At 52.7% G+C, this 19,195-nt stretch overlaps 1 protein-coding gene across 2 annotated transcripts; it reads right to left on the reverse strand.

Moving 5' to 3' along the window:
- Positions 1–1,027: 1,027 nt before the first annotated feature.
- Positions 1,028–19,082, reverse strand: Lrrc16b (leucine rich repeat containing 16B). 2 transcript variants are annotated; one of them, XM_013025348.1, is made up of 40 exons: positions 18,879–19,082; positions 17,266–17,360; positions 16,934–16,984; positions 16,782–16,841; positions 16,584–16,699; positions 16,288–16,385; positions 15,984–16,054; positions 15,812–15,885; positions 15,505–15,580; positions 15,338–15,426; positions 14,741–14,835; positions 14,419–14,505; positions 14,120–14,229; positions 13,900–13,977; positions 13,341–13,417; positions 13,158–13,262; positions 13,001–13,070; positions 12,452–12,533; positions 12,258–12,354; positions 12,063–12,117; positions 11,812–11,984; positions 11,526–11,594; positions 11,227–11,320; positions 11,035–11,133; positions 10,548–10,676; positions 10,267–10,380; positions 9,651–9,826; positions 8,622–8,709; positions 8,302–8,439; positions 7,948–8,011; positions 7,589–7,797; positions 6,599–6,699; positions 5,670–5,985; positions 5,245–5,373; positions 4,087–4,153; positions 3,902–3,991; positions 2,052–2,170; positions 1,794–1,971; positions 1,503–1,622; positions 1,028–1,378 (listed from the first exon to the last, which is right to left on the reverse strand). In XM_013025348.1, the coding sequence occupies exons 1-40, from the start codon at positions 18,916–18,918 to the stop codon at positions 1,353–1,355; spliced, it is 4,125 nt and encodes a 1,374-aa protein (XP_012880802.1). In that variant the 5' UTR covers positions 18,919–19,082; the 3' UTR covers positions 1,028–1,352. The 2 variants fall into 2 exon arrangements, with proteins under 2 accessions (XP_012880802.1, XP_012880803.1); XM_013025349.1 differs by having other exon boundaries at positions 1,033–1,378; positions 1,512–1,622.
- Positions 19,083–19,195: the final 113 nt, after the last annotated feature.

The following is a 19,195-nucleotide window of genomic DNA, read 5'->3' on the forward strand; positions in this document are numbered from 1 at the left end:
TGTACCCAACCCCGCCTCCCCTAGAGTTTCGACCCATATGGTCACATCCTGGTGGGAGGGGCTGTGCCACGCACAGATCTTAAGGAAACAGACATTAGTCATTCCTGATGAGACTAGGGGAAGTGAGCAATTGCCTATAAGCCACACGTGAAGATATCTGGGCACCTAGTGATCTGGGATGAGTACACAGGACCATTCACAGGGACATCTTCATTCTCCATGCCATAAGTCACTCATTTATAAGGTAGCAGTAATTTCTTAACCATCTCTCACATACCAGGCATTAGGCCAAGGGCTAGTCAGATGATTAATATACAGTCTCTGTCCCTGGGGGAGGCAGGTGTAGATGAAACAGAGAGACTCAAACACAGATATATAAGCCAGTACAAAATGGAGCTAAGTATGACAAATGCAAAGTTATGGACCTGCTTAAGGCCCAGTGTATGTGGGGGGCACAAGGAGATGAGTGGGGAAGGCATCGGGAAAGGTCTCTCCAAAGGAAGAGCCCTGATCAGAGTTTGAAAGTCAAGTTAGAATTTGTTAAGATACAAAGGGAAATGATTAATTTAACCACTGATCTCCCCAAGCTAGAGCACTGTATACCTATAAACCACTCTACTGCCGAGATTTTAAAAAAACATTATTAATGGTATCCATGGGATGACACAACATATAATATCATTGGTGAGCATGTGCTTAAATATGCTGCTCCCCAGCTCCCTAACCCATATACTAGTCTTCCAATCCCATCACTTTACCGCAAGCTGGACACACACTGTGTTGATTTCTGTCACTTCTGCCCCTTGTATAGCCCTAACTCTGCATATAACCTTCAAGGGCACCTCTTGGTTCCCTTCTGTCAGCAGTTCTTTGGTCTTCCTTCTTCCCATCTTGGAGCCCCTTCCCTATCTCTGGGGTGTGTTCCTAGGTGTATCCCCACTGTGGTCAAGCCCTAGATGCCTAGGATGGGAACAGATGTAGGTGAGCTGGTGGCAGTGTTTGTGGAAGACAGCAGAGACTTGAGGCAGACAGTGATTTTGTTCTTTTATTCTATACAAATGGGGAGAGAGCCCCTGGGCATAGAGGGCCAAAGATCCACCCTCCTAGGGGAGGCATCAGGCCTCAGCCCTGACGCTGTCTGCAGAGCACAGCATAGAGACAGGCATTGAGAGTCTTCTCTTCCCAGGTTGCTCCTTCCCTTTCAGTCCCCCATCCTGCTCCTCTGTGCCTAGTCCTGCCATGCTGCCTTGTAGGGCAGGGGCTGGCTGGGGGTTAGGGGAGCAGGGGTGGATGGGGGTCTGACTCCTTGTGAGGCACATGTCGCAAAAGGCTGGGGAGGGTATTCTGTAGCATCAGTCTGTTCCTGGCTCACTGGTTCCTGCTGGAGACAAGTCCAGAGAACCCTGTTTCCTGGGCAGGGAGAGCCAGCCACCCACCCAGTGTTGGGGTTACAGGGGCACCATGATGTATAGGTCAGTGGGAAAGGGGACCCACCCTCTCACCACTGGCACCTGCGAGGTCAGGGGGCCGTCTTCTATCAGGCTCCAGTTTGTCACAGGACTGTGCCCGACGTGTCCTCTTGGGCTTCAGGGGGGCTGTCCGGCGGCTTGGATCAGGGGGTCCTGAAATAGCCACAGGAAATCTGGCATATGAGGGAACTCACCGGCTGGGTTGTTCATCCAGGCTGTGACTCTGGCTGTCACTTATTTCATGCTTTGGAAGGGGACCTGATGTGAAGAACCAGCAAGGTACCAGAGGTTCCCCCAGCCTCCCACTCAGCCAGTATGGCAGACCTTGAATGTCTGGCTCCTCTTGGTCTTGTGAACCCAGTCTCAGCCGGGGCTTATTGACTCCTGGGGCAACACTTCCGGCCTCAGCCTCCTCCCTGCTTCCTGGCATCTGGGGGGGTTTCCGACCCCTGGGTACAGCTACGGGCTTGGGGGGTCGTGGAACTAAAGGGGGGTCCTGTAGCTGGCATAGGAAGGAAGATGCCTGGTCAGTTATTCTCTTTGCTCTTCAAAGCATACCCTCCCCCACCTTATTGCCTTCACCTTGGCATTTCTAGCTGGAACTGTCCTCTCTGGGAATAAGGCCCTTTCCTTTTCCTCCTCTCCATCTTGGGAGGCTGGGCTAGGGCTCTGGCAGCTGTGGTTGGGGGCACTCTCTTCAGCTAGGGGATAGGAGACAAGAGAAGCTACAGGAAAAGGCATTATGGCAGAACCCTTCCCTGATACTCCTCCCATGATTCTCTGCAGGCCAGGACTCCCCCCCCATTCCAGTCCATTTGCTCCAACAACTACCTTCCATGTCCCCTTCTATTCCTGGGTTCATGGGATCACCCGAAGGTTGTCCCTTCTGTCCTATTGTCCCTCCTGCAGAGCAGGCCTTTTCCTATTGGGGAAGAGCCAGGATGTGGGGTCTTCTGGGTCCATGGGCATTGCTACTCATCCAGGGCTGCAGTGTCCCAGGGCTTTGCCAAGGCTGCAGCCTGGCATTGCCAGCACTATCTGCAAATCTTATTAGACAATGGAAGTCTCAAGGAGAGGTGCCCTGGAATGCTTGTTCCCCAGCCCTGTGGCTTTAAGCAACATGGGCAGAAGGGCAGAACAGCTGGAAAGATGTCTCTATCCATATCTTTGGGTGTGCAGTGGAGCACCTGACTATTCAAGTTTCATAAGTGAAGGATGAAGCCAGTCTTTGGATGCTTCGGCTAGTCTATGGGAGGGATGGAAAATCAGCAAAGATTCCCCCTGCCCTGTCCCCCGCACTGTGCTAGGCTGGCCTTGGAGGATGGGGCAGGCACTATTATGAACTAATATGCTTCAATATGTCTCAAGTCAGCTGACTCTACACTGGGAAGGAGAGAGAGATGCAAAAAATCTGGGTGGAGCAGGACAGGACAATGAGCAGTAGATGATCCAAGCCAGAGCTGCCTGCTCATTTTGTAGCTCCTTCTAGTCCTATCTTTTGGTCTAGGTATGTGTGTGTGTGTGTGTGTGTGTGTGTGTGTGTGTGTGTGTGTGTGTCCAGAGCTGCCTGCTCATTTTGTAGCTCCTTCTAGTCCTATCTTTTGGTATAGGTGTGTGTGTGTGTGTGTGTGTGTGTGTGTGTGTGTGTGTGTGTGTATTTTGCAGAGAGATTTTTATCCATGTCAGAACCTGTTGGGAGTCATATTCCAGGCCTATCTTTTGGTCTAGGTGTGTGTGTGTGTGTGTGTGTGTGTGTGTGTGGTGTGTGTGTGTGTGTGGTGTGTGTGTGTATATATTTTGCAGAGAGATTTTTATCCATGTCAGAACCTGTTGGGAGTCATATTCCAGACTAGCTTTTCTACAGTAGCTTAATTAGAAGGTGCTCTAAGCCCATCAGGAGGGCAGTTCCCATACCTGGAATAATTCTCCTCCATTTTCCCCCTCTAGTCATGAAACCAGAAAGTGACCTGTTTAAGATTCTAGGTTGCTAAGCAGGATTAATACTCAGGCCTCTGCTTCTCCTTTGGGGCACCTTTCTGTTTGCAAAAGGCTGGGAAGTTTGAAGTGGACTTGACATTTCTGGCACTTGCTGGCAGCTGGGATTGCCTAACCTCTTTTGAGCTAGGGTGCAGAATTAGGCTTTCCCCACAGAGTGAAGGCCTAAATCTCCACTGGGCTGATAGTGACCAAAGGTGACATCTGTCTTAGGGAATTCACCAGAACCAATCATAAAACATTGTTCCTGCTTGCTAACTCTAGTAAGGCCATTTTTGCCCTGCAGAACTTCTCTTTGGATAGGTAGCTTAGTAAATATCCTTAAACATTTTCATCATGTTAGCTTCTCACTACCCCATCTTGGCTGTAAATTCTCCAAGGGAACACGGGTATACCTGAACCTTCAACACTGCTGCCCAAGAAGAGGCTTTCCATACCTATATGCCATGTGGCCTCTGCTCGGCGCATGGCGCTGAAGCTTGGCTTGGTGCTTTGGGGTGGTGGAGGGGGCTTCCAGGCTCCAGGCCCTGGAGTAGAGGAAGGAGATGTGAAAATGGAAGGGAAAAAGGGAAAGGTAAATTAGGAGAGATCCATGAGAGAGGGGCTAAAGGATCATTCTCACCTGCATCATCTGAAGAGCGCCGTTTCTGCCAAGCCTGGGTGCTGTCCTCCAGGTCTGGGCCTGTGCCCTGAAAGGATGGCTGTCAGATCATGAGAAAAGTCCCCTCCATGGGGTTCTGCATCTGACAAGGGCTTTTTATTTAGCATTTTGTGTCACTGGCATATTATTAGTTCCTAAATACCAGGACCCTGTTTTCCAAAGAGTGGCATCTATACCACTCGAGGGGCATAAGAAATGGCTTACATAAGTGAACATGCTGCTATCTGTATATCCATCCATCCATCCATATACATACATACATATGGTGCCATTACTGGGGCCAGTACTGGGGCTTGAATTGAGGGTCTGGGCACTGTCCCTTAGTTTTTTTGCTCAAGTCTGGTGCTTTACCACTTGAACCACAGCTCCTCCACTCCTCCTCCTCCTGCTGCTGCTGTTCTGGGACTTGAACTCAGGGGTCTGGGAGCTATCTCTGAGCTTTTATGCTAGCACTCTATCACTTGAAACACAGCTTCACTTCTGGCTTTTAAAAAAAATATTAATTAGGCATAAGAGTTTCTGCTCAGCCTGGCTTTGAACCTCAATCCTCAGATCTCAGCCTCCTGCTGAGTAGATTTTGGCACTTGGACTTTTTATCTTTTTACTTTTTTAAATGTTTAATTGGAGATAAATGTCTCATGGACTTTTCTGCCTCGGCTGGATTCATATTGTGATCCTCAGATCTCAGCCTTATTACGGGTAGGTATTTGTTTATTTTACATGTAGTAGAAAAAATATTGCTTACAAAAAGCCTGTGATTTTAAAGAAGTATAATGCTTAGGTTCATGCTAACTTTCAAAGGGTGAATTTAAATAAAAATTTATGTAAATAATAATTCAAGTAGCACATGGATGAGGTAAAAGCCAAATGACAATGGTTGTAATCAAGTCACCCAAGTTTTCTAAACATAGCACTGGAGGTATTTTATGGCATTTTATAGGCTCCATGACAGTGAGTAGCTGGTTCTGGTTCCATAGCAAGTGTGTGGTAGAGCAGATGGTAGCTAACAACTTCAAATGCCAAACCACCTGCTTTCTCCACTGAGTACACCAGGATAAAGAAAGCAGGAAGAAATTGTTGGACAGGGACTTTCAGTTTGCCCACCCAGACTCCCCTCACCTCTCTTTTTCCATCAAAGCTCCAACCCTTGGCTCTTCCTAAGCCAGGAAGAGCAACACCGTGTACTCTTGGTTGTTGTGCTGTCCCAGGGGCTGGGCCCCCTTCCCCTGGCTCAGTCCCCTCAGTGGCCTAGAACAAAGTGTCTAGTTTACAAGTAGTTCTGAATTGAAAATGGACTCCACAGGCAGCAATGAGTTGTGGGGAAGGCCCTTGCCCCCACTGAGCCCATCTTGGGGATGCCCAATTTAGATCCTTTTGATGTTCTGTTTGCATACAGCATTCCCAGCATGCTTTGGACCACCAGTTTTCCAGAAGTGGATAATTAAAATAACTAGTATTTCCCAGAATGCTAGGTTCTAGGATTCTCCTGTCAAGGTTGGGATGGGCCATATGTGGGACAGGAGAAGGGGAGGATGCAGCCTTACCATCTTCCTGCGGAAGGAAGGCCCCCTGCTGCCTCCGAATCCAGGGAGGAGGTTGCTCTCATCCTCTGGGCTCCAGCAGGGAGAAGAATTATTACCAAGGCTTGGGGGGTCTGGGCTGGGAGGGCTCTCCTGAGTCGGGGGTGGAGGTGGGGGTGGAGGGAGGAGAAGTCCAGCAGTAGGGGATCCTGGCCCTCTGTCGCCTTTGAAGCTCCGTGGTCGGCGAAAGTGAAACAGGCCTCGACGTCTCTTCTTCTGGAGTGGAGGCAGTGGTGGCTCTGAGAGGCCTGGCCGCATGGTCCTCAGCGTCCGAGGGTAGCTGGGCAGGGTTGGAGTGAATTAGTGATAAATGGCAAATGTATAATCCGGTGGGAGGAGAAGGTGTCTAGTGCGGATCTGTGCCTAACAAATATTCTGCCTTCCATTATCAGCTCCTGTCTCTCTGAAGCCCTTCCCGCTTGATTCTCAGAGCAGGTGGTCTTTCCACCTTCCTGTCACAAGCTTCTAGCAGCTTCTTTCCCCAAGATTGACTCTATCTTCCAGATAACCCCTCCACTCACACCACTTTTTTTCAGTTCTTTCAAGTGACTGAGCTCTTCCACAATAGACCCTGGGGAGTTGGTGCAGGGCACCTACAAAGACCACTACCCTCAGGGCCTCTCCTGTCACCAATAGACAACCTATCCCAGAGCCTGTTACCCCTGCCCTGTTTCCACCACCCCACTCCGGTGTTTCATGCTGTCTTCATCAGCCATCCCGAAGAGATTCAGAAGCCATAGGAGCTAAGGAATGGGCAAGGGATGTGGGGAAATGTTCCAGAGACACTGGTTTGAGGACACTTGGAGAGATTTCCATAGGAGGTAGGAGAACAGAGGAGGTCTCTACAAGGCCTGGGGACATTCTGAAAATGGGAGCCTGTTTAGGTATCATACCTAGAACTTTCATCCATGACTCTTCGGCTGAAGAAGTCCTCCAGTCCCTCATCCAGGCGGGTGGCCATCCCATTCTCCTGACGAGTCCCAGATACTGGTACCTGCTGGGAGGATCCTATGATTTCTTATCTGAGGGCTTTCTCTTTTGGACTTAATCCTACAGAAATTTAGACTTCAACAGGGCATGTACTAAGCTTGCTCGCTCTTGGAGTTTACCCTTCATCCAAATCAGAAAGTCACTGCCAGCTGGGTGCTGGTGGCTTACACTTAAAACCTTAGATACTCAGGAAGCTGTAATCTGAGAATCTCAGATCCAAGTCCACCCAGGCAGATAAATCTGAGAGAGTCTTATCTCCAATTAACCACCAAAGAGCCAGAAGTGGAGGTATGGCTCAAGTGATAGAGTGCTAGCCATGAGTGGAAAAAGCTGGGTGAGGGTATGAGGCTCTGAGTTCAAGTCCAAGTATAAGTCTCAGATTTCCTTCCTTCCATCCATCCTTCCTTCCTTCCTTCCTTCTTTTCCTCCCTTCCTCCCTCCTCTCTTCTTCTCCCTCCTTCCCTCCTGTCCTCCCTCCCTCCCTCCCTCCCTTCCTTCCTTCCTTCCTCCCTTCCTCCTTTCTTCCTTCCTTCCTTCCTTCCTTCCCTCCCTCTCTCCCTTTCTCCCTCCCTCCTTTCCTTCCTTCCTTCCTTTGAGATAGGGGTGGGGTCTCACTAGTCTTGAACTCATGGGTTTATGCAATCGTCCTGTTTCAGCCTCTAGAGTAGCTGAGATTATAAGTATACCAAGTTTGGCTAGACAGAAATTTCTTATTTCTAACAAGATCTAGCTCATATCCAAACTGGATAATCCCTCAATGGTTTGATGGCTTGCCTGGCATGTTATCAATTTGCTGGATCTAGTGTGTTTGGCATTTGGGTCCTAAAACTAGAACCCCTAGTTCTGTCATTGCTGAGGAAAGTTGGCTCTTATGCAAGGCTTTTGGGACTCACACTGGGCCGACCAGGTCCTGGGGGAGTGGTCCTCGGGGGCCGGGGCCTCCCTTGTGTTTGATGCCGTAGTTTATAACCATGAGTGGGCAGCTCGGATAGGCCTTCCCAGGATCCACCAGCTGTGGGTTGGTTGCCTCCGAGTCCTGAGAACCAGCCAGGAGGGATTCCCAGGCTTCCCAGTTGGCTTTCCATGTCCTGAGGGCTCCCACCTGTGGGCATAGTAGCATTAGAGGGACTAGCAGGAGGGATTTAAAAAAGAAAAGGAGGATGGAGAGGCAGACAAAAAAGAAAGGGTAAAAAAAAAGTGCAGGGAAGGGTTGTGTGCCTGGAGGATATTAGAACTGAGGCTGGGGACTCACTGATGAAAGCAGACACTGGCCGGATCTTCCTGCAACGCTTTTGCTTTTTGATGGCCATGGTGTCCTGCAGAAATGGAGATAAAAGTGTAGGGCCAGGGCTCAAATTGAAAACCTCACCTGGAGCCTCTCACCACTTATAGCCTTTTCCTTAAAATTCATCCTGTCTCTCCCTCTCCCTTTCTTCAACTGACTAAGGAATTAGGATGAGGAAAATGGCTGGGCTGGATTGGGGCTGAGGGAAGTCAAGCAAAGTGGGGTAAAGAGAGGAGTCCAGAGAAGTGGAAGGGACAGTGTTGTGTGAGTTCAGGGACAGGACCCAGATTAAAGAGGGGAGTAGAAGTATAGGGGACTCACGATGTTGGTCCCAAGTTCATCATCTGTGGTCTCCTCATGGTCATGGTTCCGGCCTCGGCCTCGTGATGACAGATCCTGCCCTTTACCAGGTCCTCCTGGTGGATCTGACAGGGTCCTTAACTGGGTTAGGTGACGAGCCTGGGGAAGGACAGATGTGAATAGGATTCTGAAGAATCTGTTCATATTTGGGGGAAGGGGGAGACAGAAAGAGAGAGAGAGACAGAGAGGCAGAGGGAGGAGAGGGAGAGAATGGTGCAGGGGAGATGGACTGATCTGGTGTGGAGGACATGCCTGAGTCTTCCTGGGCTCAGACATCTTACCAGGCTCTTGTGGGAGTGGTATAACTCCTGCAGGATCTCATCTACTATGGAGTTGGTCAAGTAGGTGACAACTGACAGCTTCACCTCACTGTGGGCAAAAGTGGGGCTGCTTAGCCAACCCTGCTAGGGGTGTAAGCCTCAGCCCTTCTGTTCTCAGATGCCCATGAATGGGACAGCTGGCCTGGGTGTCCTTACAAAGCATGACTGCTGTGGGAGGCACCGAGGGCCACTGCACTCATGGCTCCATAAACATATGTCTAGTCTGGTCCCCTGAGCTTTCCAGCCCAGGTGTCATGGGTAAAGAGGAACTGAAGAAGGAGAAGGACAGAAGAGACTAGGTCAGCAGTCCCATTGGGGTACTGATTAGAAGCCTTGCTGGTTGTAAGAATAGGAACCAGGCTCAAGGCTGGCTGTTTCATCATGATATATGGGCTACATTTCCTTTGCTTTGCCACATGGTAGCACTCAGCCCCAGAATGAATAAACTCGGGGGGCAAGGAAGAAAGCATATCTGTGCATCTGGCTAGTATCACTTTTCTTTGACCATACACATAACCTAGTGTCTATGTGGGGCATATATGTGGATACCTATTTGTGCACTACCTTGGTTTTTGAAACAAAGCTTAGAACTTAGATTTTTAGGGCAAAGACCAATCAGACCCTAAATAGCAAGGCTGCATTGGATCAAGATTTATCCCTTGCAATGGAGGTTATCCATTTATTTATTTAATTTTTTATTTTTTGTCCAGTCGTGGGGCCTGAACTCTGGGCCTGGGCGCTATCCCTCAGCTCTTCAGCTCAAGGCTAGCGCTCTACCACTTGAGCCACAGCGTCACTTCTGGCTTCTTTCTTTCTTTCTTTTTTTTCTTGCTGAGGAATCGAACCTAGGGCCTCAGGCATGCAAGGCAAGCGCTCTACCACTGAGCCACCTCCCTGCCCCAGGTTATCCATTTATTATTCATTGCTGATAGCTCCCAGTTCCTTAAGTGCTCTGGGACAAATCCAGCCCAGCCCCACCCTCCAACTCACTCCAGCTTGTTCTGGATGTCCTGTCCAGCCTGCTCCAGCAGTGCCCCTCGGATGAAGTTCCGGGGCACAGTGACACGCTCTGCCACATTGCTCAGCATCTTATTGTGCCCCTCAGCCACCCGCATGGCCACAGGGCATAATTCCTGTGTTAGGCTGACCATGGACTCCAGGATCACCTAGTTTGGGATGGGGGAGGAAAAGCCAGAGGCCCAGGAGGGACAGGGTTAAGACTGGAACCATAGCAGAAGGGATTTCAGCTTGTCTAGTCCAGTCTTCCCATGGAGAAACTGAGGGACCTGTCTAAGGTCAGAGCCGGGACACTCAGGTTTCCTACTTCTTGGTCAGTGCTCCTTCTACCCAACCCCAGAGAGGGGGAAATCAGTCCAAGGATCAGAATTCAGAGGTGGGAGGGAGGTTAAAGAGCGGGATTGAAGGTTGAAGTCAGAACTACAACTGTTTTTGCAGTGCTTTGGCATGGGGGAACATGGGTGGTCTCAGCCTTATGCATATTCTTCTTGTCCTCCAATAATCTCCCCGCTTTGACTTCAGCTCTTGGTTTAGGACTTTGATCAATACTGGGATCCTATCATGACCTCCTCCATCCCCCAGAACTTGCCTGCAGCTCTTTGTCCACAGCCTTGGACACCTCACTGGCTACTGACTCAAGCCTCTGCCGAACAGGCCCATCATTGGCCAGCACATGGCCCAGCTCATAGAGGCTGGGAAACAGCTGGAGAAGGAAAGGGTTAGCTTCAGAGGCCAGAATCAGGCTCTACTAGGTCATTGAGTTAGAAGGATGCATGCATGGGACAGTGTCTGTACACTGCTGAGTTAGCATATGGGGCCTTCTTGAGTTCTGCAGGCTGTCAGGGAAGGGTGAGGCTGTGGGGTGCTCACCGCCCGGGAGTTTTTGGCATCCTTGATGAGGTCCCGTGCATAGAGCAGCTCATCCTGCACAGGCTCCAATGGGCACAGCCTCAGGGCCCGCACCTCCTCCTGTACTCGCCCACATAGCCGCTGCAGCATCTGGAGCACAGTGGCAAGAGTGTCAGGGCTCCCAACATGGACCCCTTGGGCTATGATCCTGGTGCCAGAATTGATGGTGGTGATGGTGGTGACGTCTCTGGATCACCTGGTCTCTCTCCAGGGGTAACCATTCACACTTTCCAAGCCCTTTGTACCCCTTCACTGGGGGACTACCTGCTGTTGGCCCACAATATATTTGGGGGCCCATGTTCTGAGTGTCTTTTTGCTTTGCCACATGCTCAGTCCAGTGACAGGCACCACATGATGCCTTTTCATGCTTTACCTGTGCTTTACCACATTACCCCTGTGCCCTGCCTGCCCCATGCACACCCCATGTGTCCCAGAGGGAAACGTTTACTTGCTCGGCGCTGCTGGTCACCAGGCCCTGCTGTAGCCTGAAGGCCTGCTCCTGGGGGCATGTCTGGGAGTGGTTGTTCCTCACCAGGCACCATTGGATCTGGAGATGATGGAGTGGGGAGGGGCAGGGTTGGGGATGTGGGCTATCCTCTGCCCCTTGTCATTCCACCCTGCTTTGAACAGTACTCTCTACCTTCTGCCAGACATCCTCAGTGCGCTCAGGGGCGCTGCGGTAGGCTTGGGAGATGTCGCTCACCGGGAAGGACATGAAGCGCAGTGTGTGGTTGCTGTGGGACATAGTAGCATAGCTGGGTGGGGGAACAGATAAGGCAGAAACCTACTCCTTGCTCATCATTTCCCTTTTCCATGGCTCTTCCACACATTTCTGTGCAAATACGTCAAGGGTAGTAAGGGAATATGGAGTAGTTCAGGCCTGACCTTGGTATCAGCAGGCTGGGGGCTTGGACTTGGGCAGGTCCTTGGTCCGCTCACCTCTCCAGAGCTCTTGCAATGTCTAGGAAGCCCAGAGCAGATGTATTGTTCCGGTCCCATAGGATAGTTCTGGAGAGAAGGTGAGCACACGTTTGTCATAGTCTCAGTGATGCAACCCTCTTGGAGACCCTTCTTCCCTGGGTAATAAGGGTAACTCAGACAGGTTTCCCAAACCAGGGGGGGGGTCTTCCAAAAGGTGGAGTACAGGACATCAAGGCAAGCAAGGAGAATGTATTTATGTGTATGGAGTTGGGTCTCTGGGGTAGAGGGTAAATGTGGGTCTCACCTGAGGGAGGAGTTTATCTGTAGGGCCTTAGACAGCATCTTGGCCCCTATGTCTTCCATGCCATTGCCACTCAGGTCCACCTTGGCCAGGCAGGTGTTGCTCCCCAGAGCATTGATGAGGATGCTGGTGCGAAGCTTCAGCCGGGAGTCTGCCACTGACAGTGACTGCAGGGACTAAGTGGGAAAGTGGGGATTAGGTCCAGTCCCCAAAGTGCCCTCCCTGCTAGTCCTTTCCTAGGCCCAGTCACTCACACAGTCCTCTTCCTGTATCATTTGCACCAGCTTGTGGAGGATCTCCTCTAGAGTCCTGTGGGGAGTTGGGGCTTAGAGGAGGAGGGGAGAGGTTTGTGGTAATGCTATTGGAGAGGTGGCCAGAGGCAATACAGTGAGCCAAGAGGACAGGTGAATGATAGGATTATGGTCTGAAGGGGGCAGGGGAGGGCTCACTTGGCCTTGACATTGAAGTTCTTGCCCAGAAACAGGTGCTTGAGGGACTTGTTCTTGCCAAGTGCAGGCACCAGTGTCAGGAGGTCTGAGTCAAACCCTGGTTAGGAAATGGGAATATCCTGGCCTTGAGGCCTGAGACTTAATGCAGTCTCATCAGGGCTTCTTCCCATGTTCAAAGAGACACCATGACTCACCATTGTCAGATAGATCTAGACTGCCCACACAAGTGACAGTCCCTAGCTGCTCCTGCAAGGCTTGGGCTCCTGCTGAGCGAAGCTGTAGGGACAGGGAGGGGTGGGGAAAGGAGTAGGGTAAATGAAGTGATGGGGTTGGGCATTTTTTAACCCTCAGAGACAAATGTAGTCACCCTAGATCTCAAGGTCATACTAGGTCTTGGATGTAAAATCTGAGAGGCTGTTTCTCCACAGTGCATCTTTCCCTAGGACAATCTCCCCACCTTCCGCTAGAAAGGTTGTTGGTCCTAAGATAGCTTGCTCCTGCCCTCTGCTGGCCAAGCCTGATAGCTTACATCTAAAGTTAGGGGCAGTGGTCCTGGAGTCTAAAAATGAATGGCCACTAAGGAGAGGGTCACTGACTAGTCTGAGAGAGAAAGTAGAGGTATGGTCAGGTTAGAGGGGTACAGGGTGGTAGAACAGAGGTGAGGTGAAGCCAGGGTCGACTGAGGTTGGAGAAATAAACACTTGGGGAATGGGTGTGGGGCAGGCAGCAGTGCCCAGGCTCACTTCACAGCTGCTGAGGTCCAGGTGCAGATCGCTGAGATGACTGTTGAGGGAGAGGCCCTGAAGCAGCGCCCTGTGGGAGGGCCAGTAGGCATGCCTTTATTCCTCTCCCTAGCTCCTGTTGTTCCCCTGGAAGCCCCCAACCCTGCACCCACCCGACCTGAGGGCCTCCAGGGGCAGCCTTGTGGATGACAGGTTGACATGGCTCAAGGTGTAGGCGCTACTGAAGAACTGCTTGAAGGCCGGTGGGGCCTCCCGGCCTTTCCTGTGGAGATCCCTGAGGTCAGCAAGAGAGGTGGATGGCCACCACTTGCCCCATCCCTCCCTGATCCTCTTGCCCCACCTGTGAGAGCAGCTGTTGCGAGCCAGGTTGAGGTAGGTGAGGTGGGAGCAGCAGCCATGGAGTAGGGCACCCAGGAGCTGTGGGGAGAGACATGGTTGTCTAAGAGGGGCTAGGCACGGTGGGGTCCAGCCATACTCCTCTTTACCCATCAAGCTCTTGCCCCTTCCTTCTCTGAGAGCCACGAACTGGACGCCCATTCAGCTCATAAAAGCCTCAGTGTTCTCTGTGGAAGGGGAGTCTATACCACCTTCCCACTGCCAGGTGTGGCTCAGAGGCAGCATGACTGTAAGGCAGGGATACTACTGGCTCCCAAGGCATCTCTGTTCTAGCTTAGGGGAAGCATCCTTTCTCACTTGTGGGTACTGTGCCAGTTTGCACAGCTGGGAGATGCACCATAACTTTGTGTCTGGATAAAGTATGAACTCACATAGGTATGAGCTATTAGGCTGAACCTACATCCGTTCCACAGGTTCTGTTTCCCTGTATACTTAGGGAAGGAGGGTGAGACAGCCCACCGTTTCAAATTTCAGTCTGGCTCCTGCCATCACCAATCCCTCACCAAGTCAACGGCACAGTCAGTCCCCGATAGGTCCAGATGCACCAAGGCATTGGGCTGGGCCAGGAAACTATAGAGGGCCTAGGGAAGAAAGGATAGACAATCTGCTAAGAGAAGGGGTAACAGAGTCTCCACACCCCCAGGGCTCTAGGGTAGAAGACTCCCAGGGCCTGAATTCTAAAGGTGCTTCTGTAGGAATGGAGGCTATAATCCATGGACTCACATTGGCCTCGTCTGTGGCAAGCAGCCCAGGGTTCTTGCTCAGGTCCAGGTATCGAAGGGAGCTGGCAAACGCTGGGTTGGCTCCGAAGGTTTGGCCCAGTGCCTGGAGCCCTAAGCACAGCAGGCACTGGGCTGGGTTAGCCCCCATTCCCATCTCTTCCCTTCAGTACATGATTCTTCCCTGCTCCCTTTATTCCCTTGAATTCTGGGAGGGTACATGAGTATGGGAGTAGATCTCTGGGGTGCAACATCATAGGCAATTGGGGGAGAGTTAGAGGTCAGGGGTGCTGATGTGAATACCTCTAGGGGAAATGGCAGTCTTGGCCAGGCACAGCTTGGTGAGGCCAGTAGGAAAGCAGAGGAGCTGCTGGCTCAGACTGAGAAAACCTGAGGAGTGGAGAGAGAATAGGCCAGTGAGAGGCTATAGTGGGGACAGGTGGTGCCCAATAAGGTGAGGGTTCAAGTGGGGTGCAGGCCTGGGGTCGAGGATGGAGGTGTTGGGGTAGAGGCTGCTATCAGGCTGGAGAGTAGCCCAAGGTTCTTGCTCAGGTCCTGGACTGGGCTCTGGGCTAGGCCAGGGATCTGCATTGCAATGGGGATAGGATTCAGGGCTGGGGCTCACCCTTGTCCTCGATGGGGTTGTGGGACAGAGTGAGGGCATGCAGCACACAGCTCCCGTTCTCCCCAAACACCCCGGCCAGCTTCTGGACAAAGTCCCTTCAGGGAAGGGGAGGAAGGATTTGTCCTGAGCTTAGCTCCAAGTCCCAGCCCCTGGCCTTCCCTTCTCTACCTGCCTGCCTGGCTGGGGCTGCAATGGCCAGAGGCCCCCACAGTAGGGGAGGAGCTCAGGGACTGCTAGGGACCTGGTCACCTCTCCGGAGTACCTGGGGGTGTTCCACACCTTAAGAAGTTGTACTGAGACAAAGCCCAGCTTTGAGTTTTCAAATCTGGAGCAGCCCACCCCAGGTAGTTGAGGGAAGAGGAGATGGGGCACGGAGTATAATGGAGACAGGCCATGGAGCTGGGTCATCACGAGGCTGAGGTCTGAGTCCCAATTTCACTATTAGCTTTCTTTATGCCCTCCTTGGACCCCAGCATCCTCTCTGTAAAGACAGGTGCTAGATGACTAAGTCTGGGAACCCATAGCATGCTCTGAAGTTCTAGAACCCTGAGACTACATGAAGGGGGCACCACTGCCCACAGAGGAGGCTGGCCTCACGTCTTAAGCCCAGCATTGTCCAGCACCAGCTCTTCGAGGCTTCCCGATTTGCTCAGAGTATGTAGCACCTGTTCTAGCACTTCTGAGCCCTGGGGACAGAGGGGTCCTGCAATCAGGAGCCAAGGAGGACACTACTCTGCCCTTCCCCAATCCCACCTAGTTCTTACCAGCCGTAGGTCTTTGCAGTAAAGTTTGGTGAACCATTGGTTGTAGGCCAGGGCTGCCACCATTAGGGCCAAGTCTCTGTGGGGATATTGAAGGGGGCAGGAAGTGGTAAGCAGGTGGCTGGGACAGAAAATAAGAGACTAGGGGTAGGCTGATTGGGCTGGGGAAAGCTACATGACAGTGAGGGAAGGTGGTGAGTTGGGGAGGTAAGACTAGGGGCTGTGAGGGGGACCATGGGGAGATATTGGAAAGTGCCAGGGTTGGGCTTAGGCTGGGGATTTGAGGATTGAGTCTGCTGAGTGTGTTTACCGGCTCTCTAAGTGGCTGAAATCCATAAGATTGAACTCGCGGTTATCCTCAGCATGGTAGATGGTGTCCACATCCTTGGAGAGGTGGAATGGGCTCATACCTTCTCCCTTTCTTTTTCTGCTCCCTTCCTCTGGGTCCACTTCCTCCCTGCCAGCCCCTCTGCCCAACATACCCATTGCACCTCCTCCCGACAGTGCAGCCCATTGTAGTCACACAGGGCAGCATAGGTCTCAGAGAAGCCACCTGTGGAGCAAGTGGGTCGGCTTCATGAGGGGTAGAGGGATGGAGACTAGGCTTGGGATTCAAGGTATGGTAAAGGTCATGGTATGTGCTAGTCTCCAGGGTCCTTGTTATTCCATGTACCTCCTGAGGTCCAAGAACAGTGGAATCCTCAATGCAGGCAATCTCCCCCCACCTGCCCCACACATAGACGGGGTAGTCAATGGCCCACCTTCCTTATGTCTACCCCTGCTTACCACACACACTGTGAGTGGTAGATGTGGAAGTCTCAGAGTTGGGGGATGTGTCTCGGGGCCCCTCTGGGGTGTCTGCATTTCCACGCCGGATCAAACACCTGTAAGATGAACAAGTCATCCCAGAGATGTGTGGAAAGAGGCTCTCAATCCTTTCCCTATTATTCCTGGGGACCTAGAAGATCTCCAGGAAAGAGCAGGAGGAGACACACTTCTTGTGCCCCAGAAGCTCAGGTCCAGGGGAAGGGGAAGTCTTCCTGTTGCTTAATCCTTTGGGAGACCCCTAGTTGGCCACTCACCCAGGGCCAGGGCAGACCTTGGAGAGGGCAGAGCTCACATGTCGTGTCACCTGGTCCACACTCTCAGCTGATGGCAGTCTCATGCTCACCATGCCACGCTCGGTCTCCACCAGGATCTGGGGGAGAGGGAGTTGGACAGTCTTGGATTTAACTCCCTCCTTCAGTTGGCTGAACAGTGGCCTGAGCCCTGGTGCTCACCTGGTTCTGACTGAGCGTGTTGAAGGTACGGATCTCCAGGACATTGAAGGAGCTCTCTACCTGGAGGGATGGAGAAATAGCTGGTAAGGGCTTGGTCACTGGGCATGAGAGGGAGCATGCCAAGTGTTTTCCTTTTCCTCAGCCCAACTCACCTTAGCAGGAACTTTAAGGGGGAAGAGGTGGAGGCGCCAGGAGGTCAGAGCCTGAAGAAGAGAGTATTAGTAGTTCATGGCAGCTGCCTAGGCCCTGGTGCCTTTGCCCTCTTTTAGCCCCCCTAAGTACAGAGAGGGTACTCAGCTTTGATTTGAGTATCTCCTCTCTCCTGCCCTACCCTCAGATCCTGGACATCAACCCAGTTCAATAGTCTTTTCTCTCTCCTGAGCTTTGATTTCTCAGCCATCCCCCACCTATTTCTTCTGCCCATCTCCCTAGAGCCCAGGTGCTCTCGCCACCTACTTCCTCTCCCCAACATCAACACCCTCACCAGCACTCGGTCCTCAAACTTCTTGGGTTTCGTCTCCAGCTTCACACGATGTTGTTGGAGAACAGCCCCTTGGCTCAGGCACCTCCGGATGCTGTCTGCAGGTAGGTGGGTCCCTGCTCAGGACTTCCCTTTCTCTGGGCACCCCCTTCCCCGGGAGTCTCCAGGTAGAGGAAGGGGCAGGTGAGAGGAGAGAGTAGTAGGGATGAAGAGGTACAGGACAGAGATTTTTCCTTCTTTGGTGACTTTCTGATTAGAGAGGGTGCAGGATACAGAGAAAACTCTGGTTCCTGATGTTTCTGAGTCAAGGGACAGTTGCTGAGTGACATTGTCTGTGGGAGGGTGTGTCTTACACTTCTGAGGGTGTAAAGGATTTTTCCAACCCATGCACTACAACAGCCATCAACACATACACTGTGAGTCAGTGTGTAGGATGTAGGAGTGTCCCTTGACTGTATGTTAGGTGGCCCGGGTATGAAAGTCTGCCTTTACTATGAGTATGTGGCTGCCTTCTGAGGATGTGAAGGAGCCTGAGCATGTCATTGGTGTTGACAGAGAAGTGTGAATGAATATGTTGGCTTGTAGCTGTGAAAGGAGCATAGTGCCAGACAGCTCCTCTGTGTGTGTGTGTGTGTGTGTATGTGTGTGTATGTGTATGTGTGCATGCGCGCGTAGTGGGTAGGAAGGGGCGTTTGGGAAGTGGGGGGGAAGATTTAGTGTTTAGACGAGCTCTATGTCCATCTGCTGGCAATACCTTCCAGATACCCTACAGTATGTGTGTGGTGGGGGTGCAGTTTCTGTAAAGCTGAGTCTACACACATCTCATGATTGTGCTCCTGTGCATGTGTAGGTGTGGGAAATCGCCAGAGTGCAGCATGGCTGAGTATCCTTGAGCGTCCTGCTCTCTGCGTGGGCTCGCCAGTGCTCCTGCCTCTGAGGGGTCAGGGTTGTGGCTAGGGGGAGGGGGACTGGCGTGGATTGGGCTGAATCTGAGAACCAGGCTAGCAGGAGAGGCCTTGAGGTGTGGGTGGTGGGTAGTGAGAAGGGGGTAGGCTGGAGGGGGAGAGCCGCAGAGATCCTGCTCTCAGTCTGGGGCCTCTCCTCTGACTCCCTTCATTGCCCCACTGGCCTGGGCGCTGCCTGCCTCCTAGGGGGCTCTCCGGGGCCAGTTCCGGGGCGGGGCCGAGAGGAGGGAAGGTGCTCGGGAGAGAGGCGGTCAGGACCAGGGGCAGCTCCCATTGCCTCGCGGGGCGGGCCTGGCCCCGCCCGGCCGGGGGTGGGGGAAGCGGGACTCCGGAGGGGGAGCCTGGACGGCGCGCGGAGGGCGCAGGTCCGGGACGCTCCAAGTCAGCCCCGGGGAGCGCGGGGAAGTGCACCTGTCCCCGAAGAGCGGGACGGGCGGCCCCGGGACAGGCAGGGTGAGGCGCGGAAGCCTGAGGAGGAGGCTCCCGGGTCAGCGCTGCCCGAGCCCCGGGCTGCAGGAGTAGGAACCGCCTTGGAGCAAGGACGCTGAAGGGGCGGGAGGCACCAGGTTGGGGCGTAGCGCGGGCAGGAAAAGCATTGGGTCTGAAGATGCTCCCGGACGGGGCGTCCCAGACACCAAGGCAACCTCGTACCTTGCAGCTCGCGGGTGAGCTCCACGCCGGCTTTGGCCATGGCGGCCGATGCTGCTGCTGCTGCCGCTGCTGCTGCCGAGGAGGCGCCGCCGCCGCCGCCCGAGAGCCGCGGCACATGCTAGTCCCGGCTCCGGCCGGGCCCCGGCGCCGAGCGCTGCAGCCGCAGCCGAGCCCGCTCCCGTCAGGGGCGGCTGCGCGAGCGCTGGGAACATGGGTGGTCTCAGCCTTATGCATATTCTTCTTGTCCTCCAATAATCTCCCCGCTTTGACTTCAGCTCTTGGTTTAGGACTTTGATCAATACTGGGATCCTATCATG

Source organism: Dipodomys ordii, unplaced genomic scaffold, assembly GCF_000151885.1.
Source record: "Dipodomys ordii isolate 6190 unplaced genomic scaffold, Dord_2.0 Scaffold84, whole genome shotgun sequence".
Lineage (NCBI taxonomy): Eukaryota > Metazoa > Chordata > Mammalia > Rodentia > Heteromyidae > Dipodomys > Dipodomys ordii.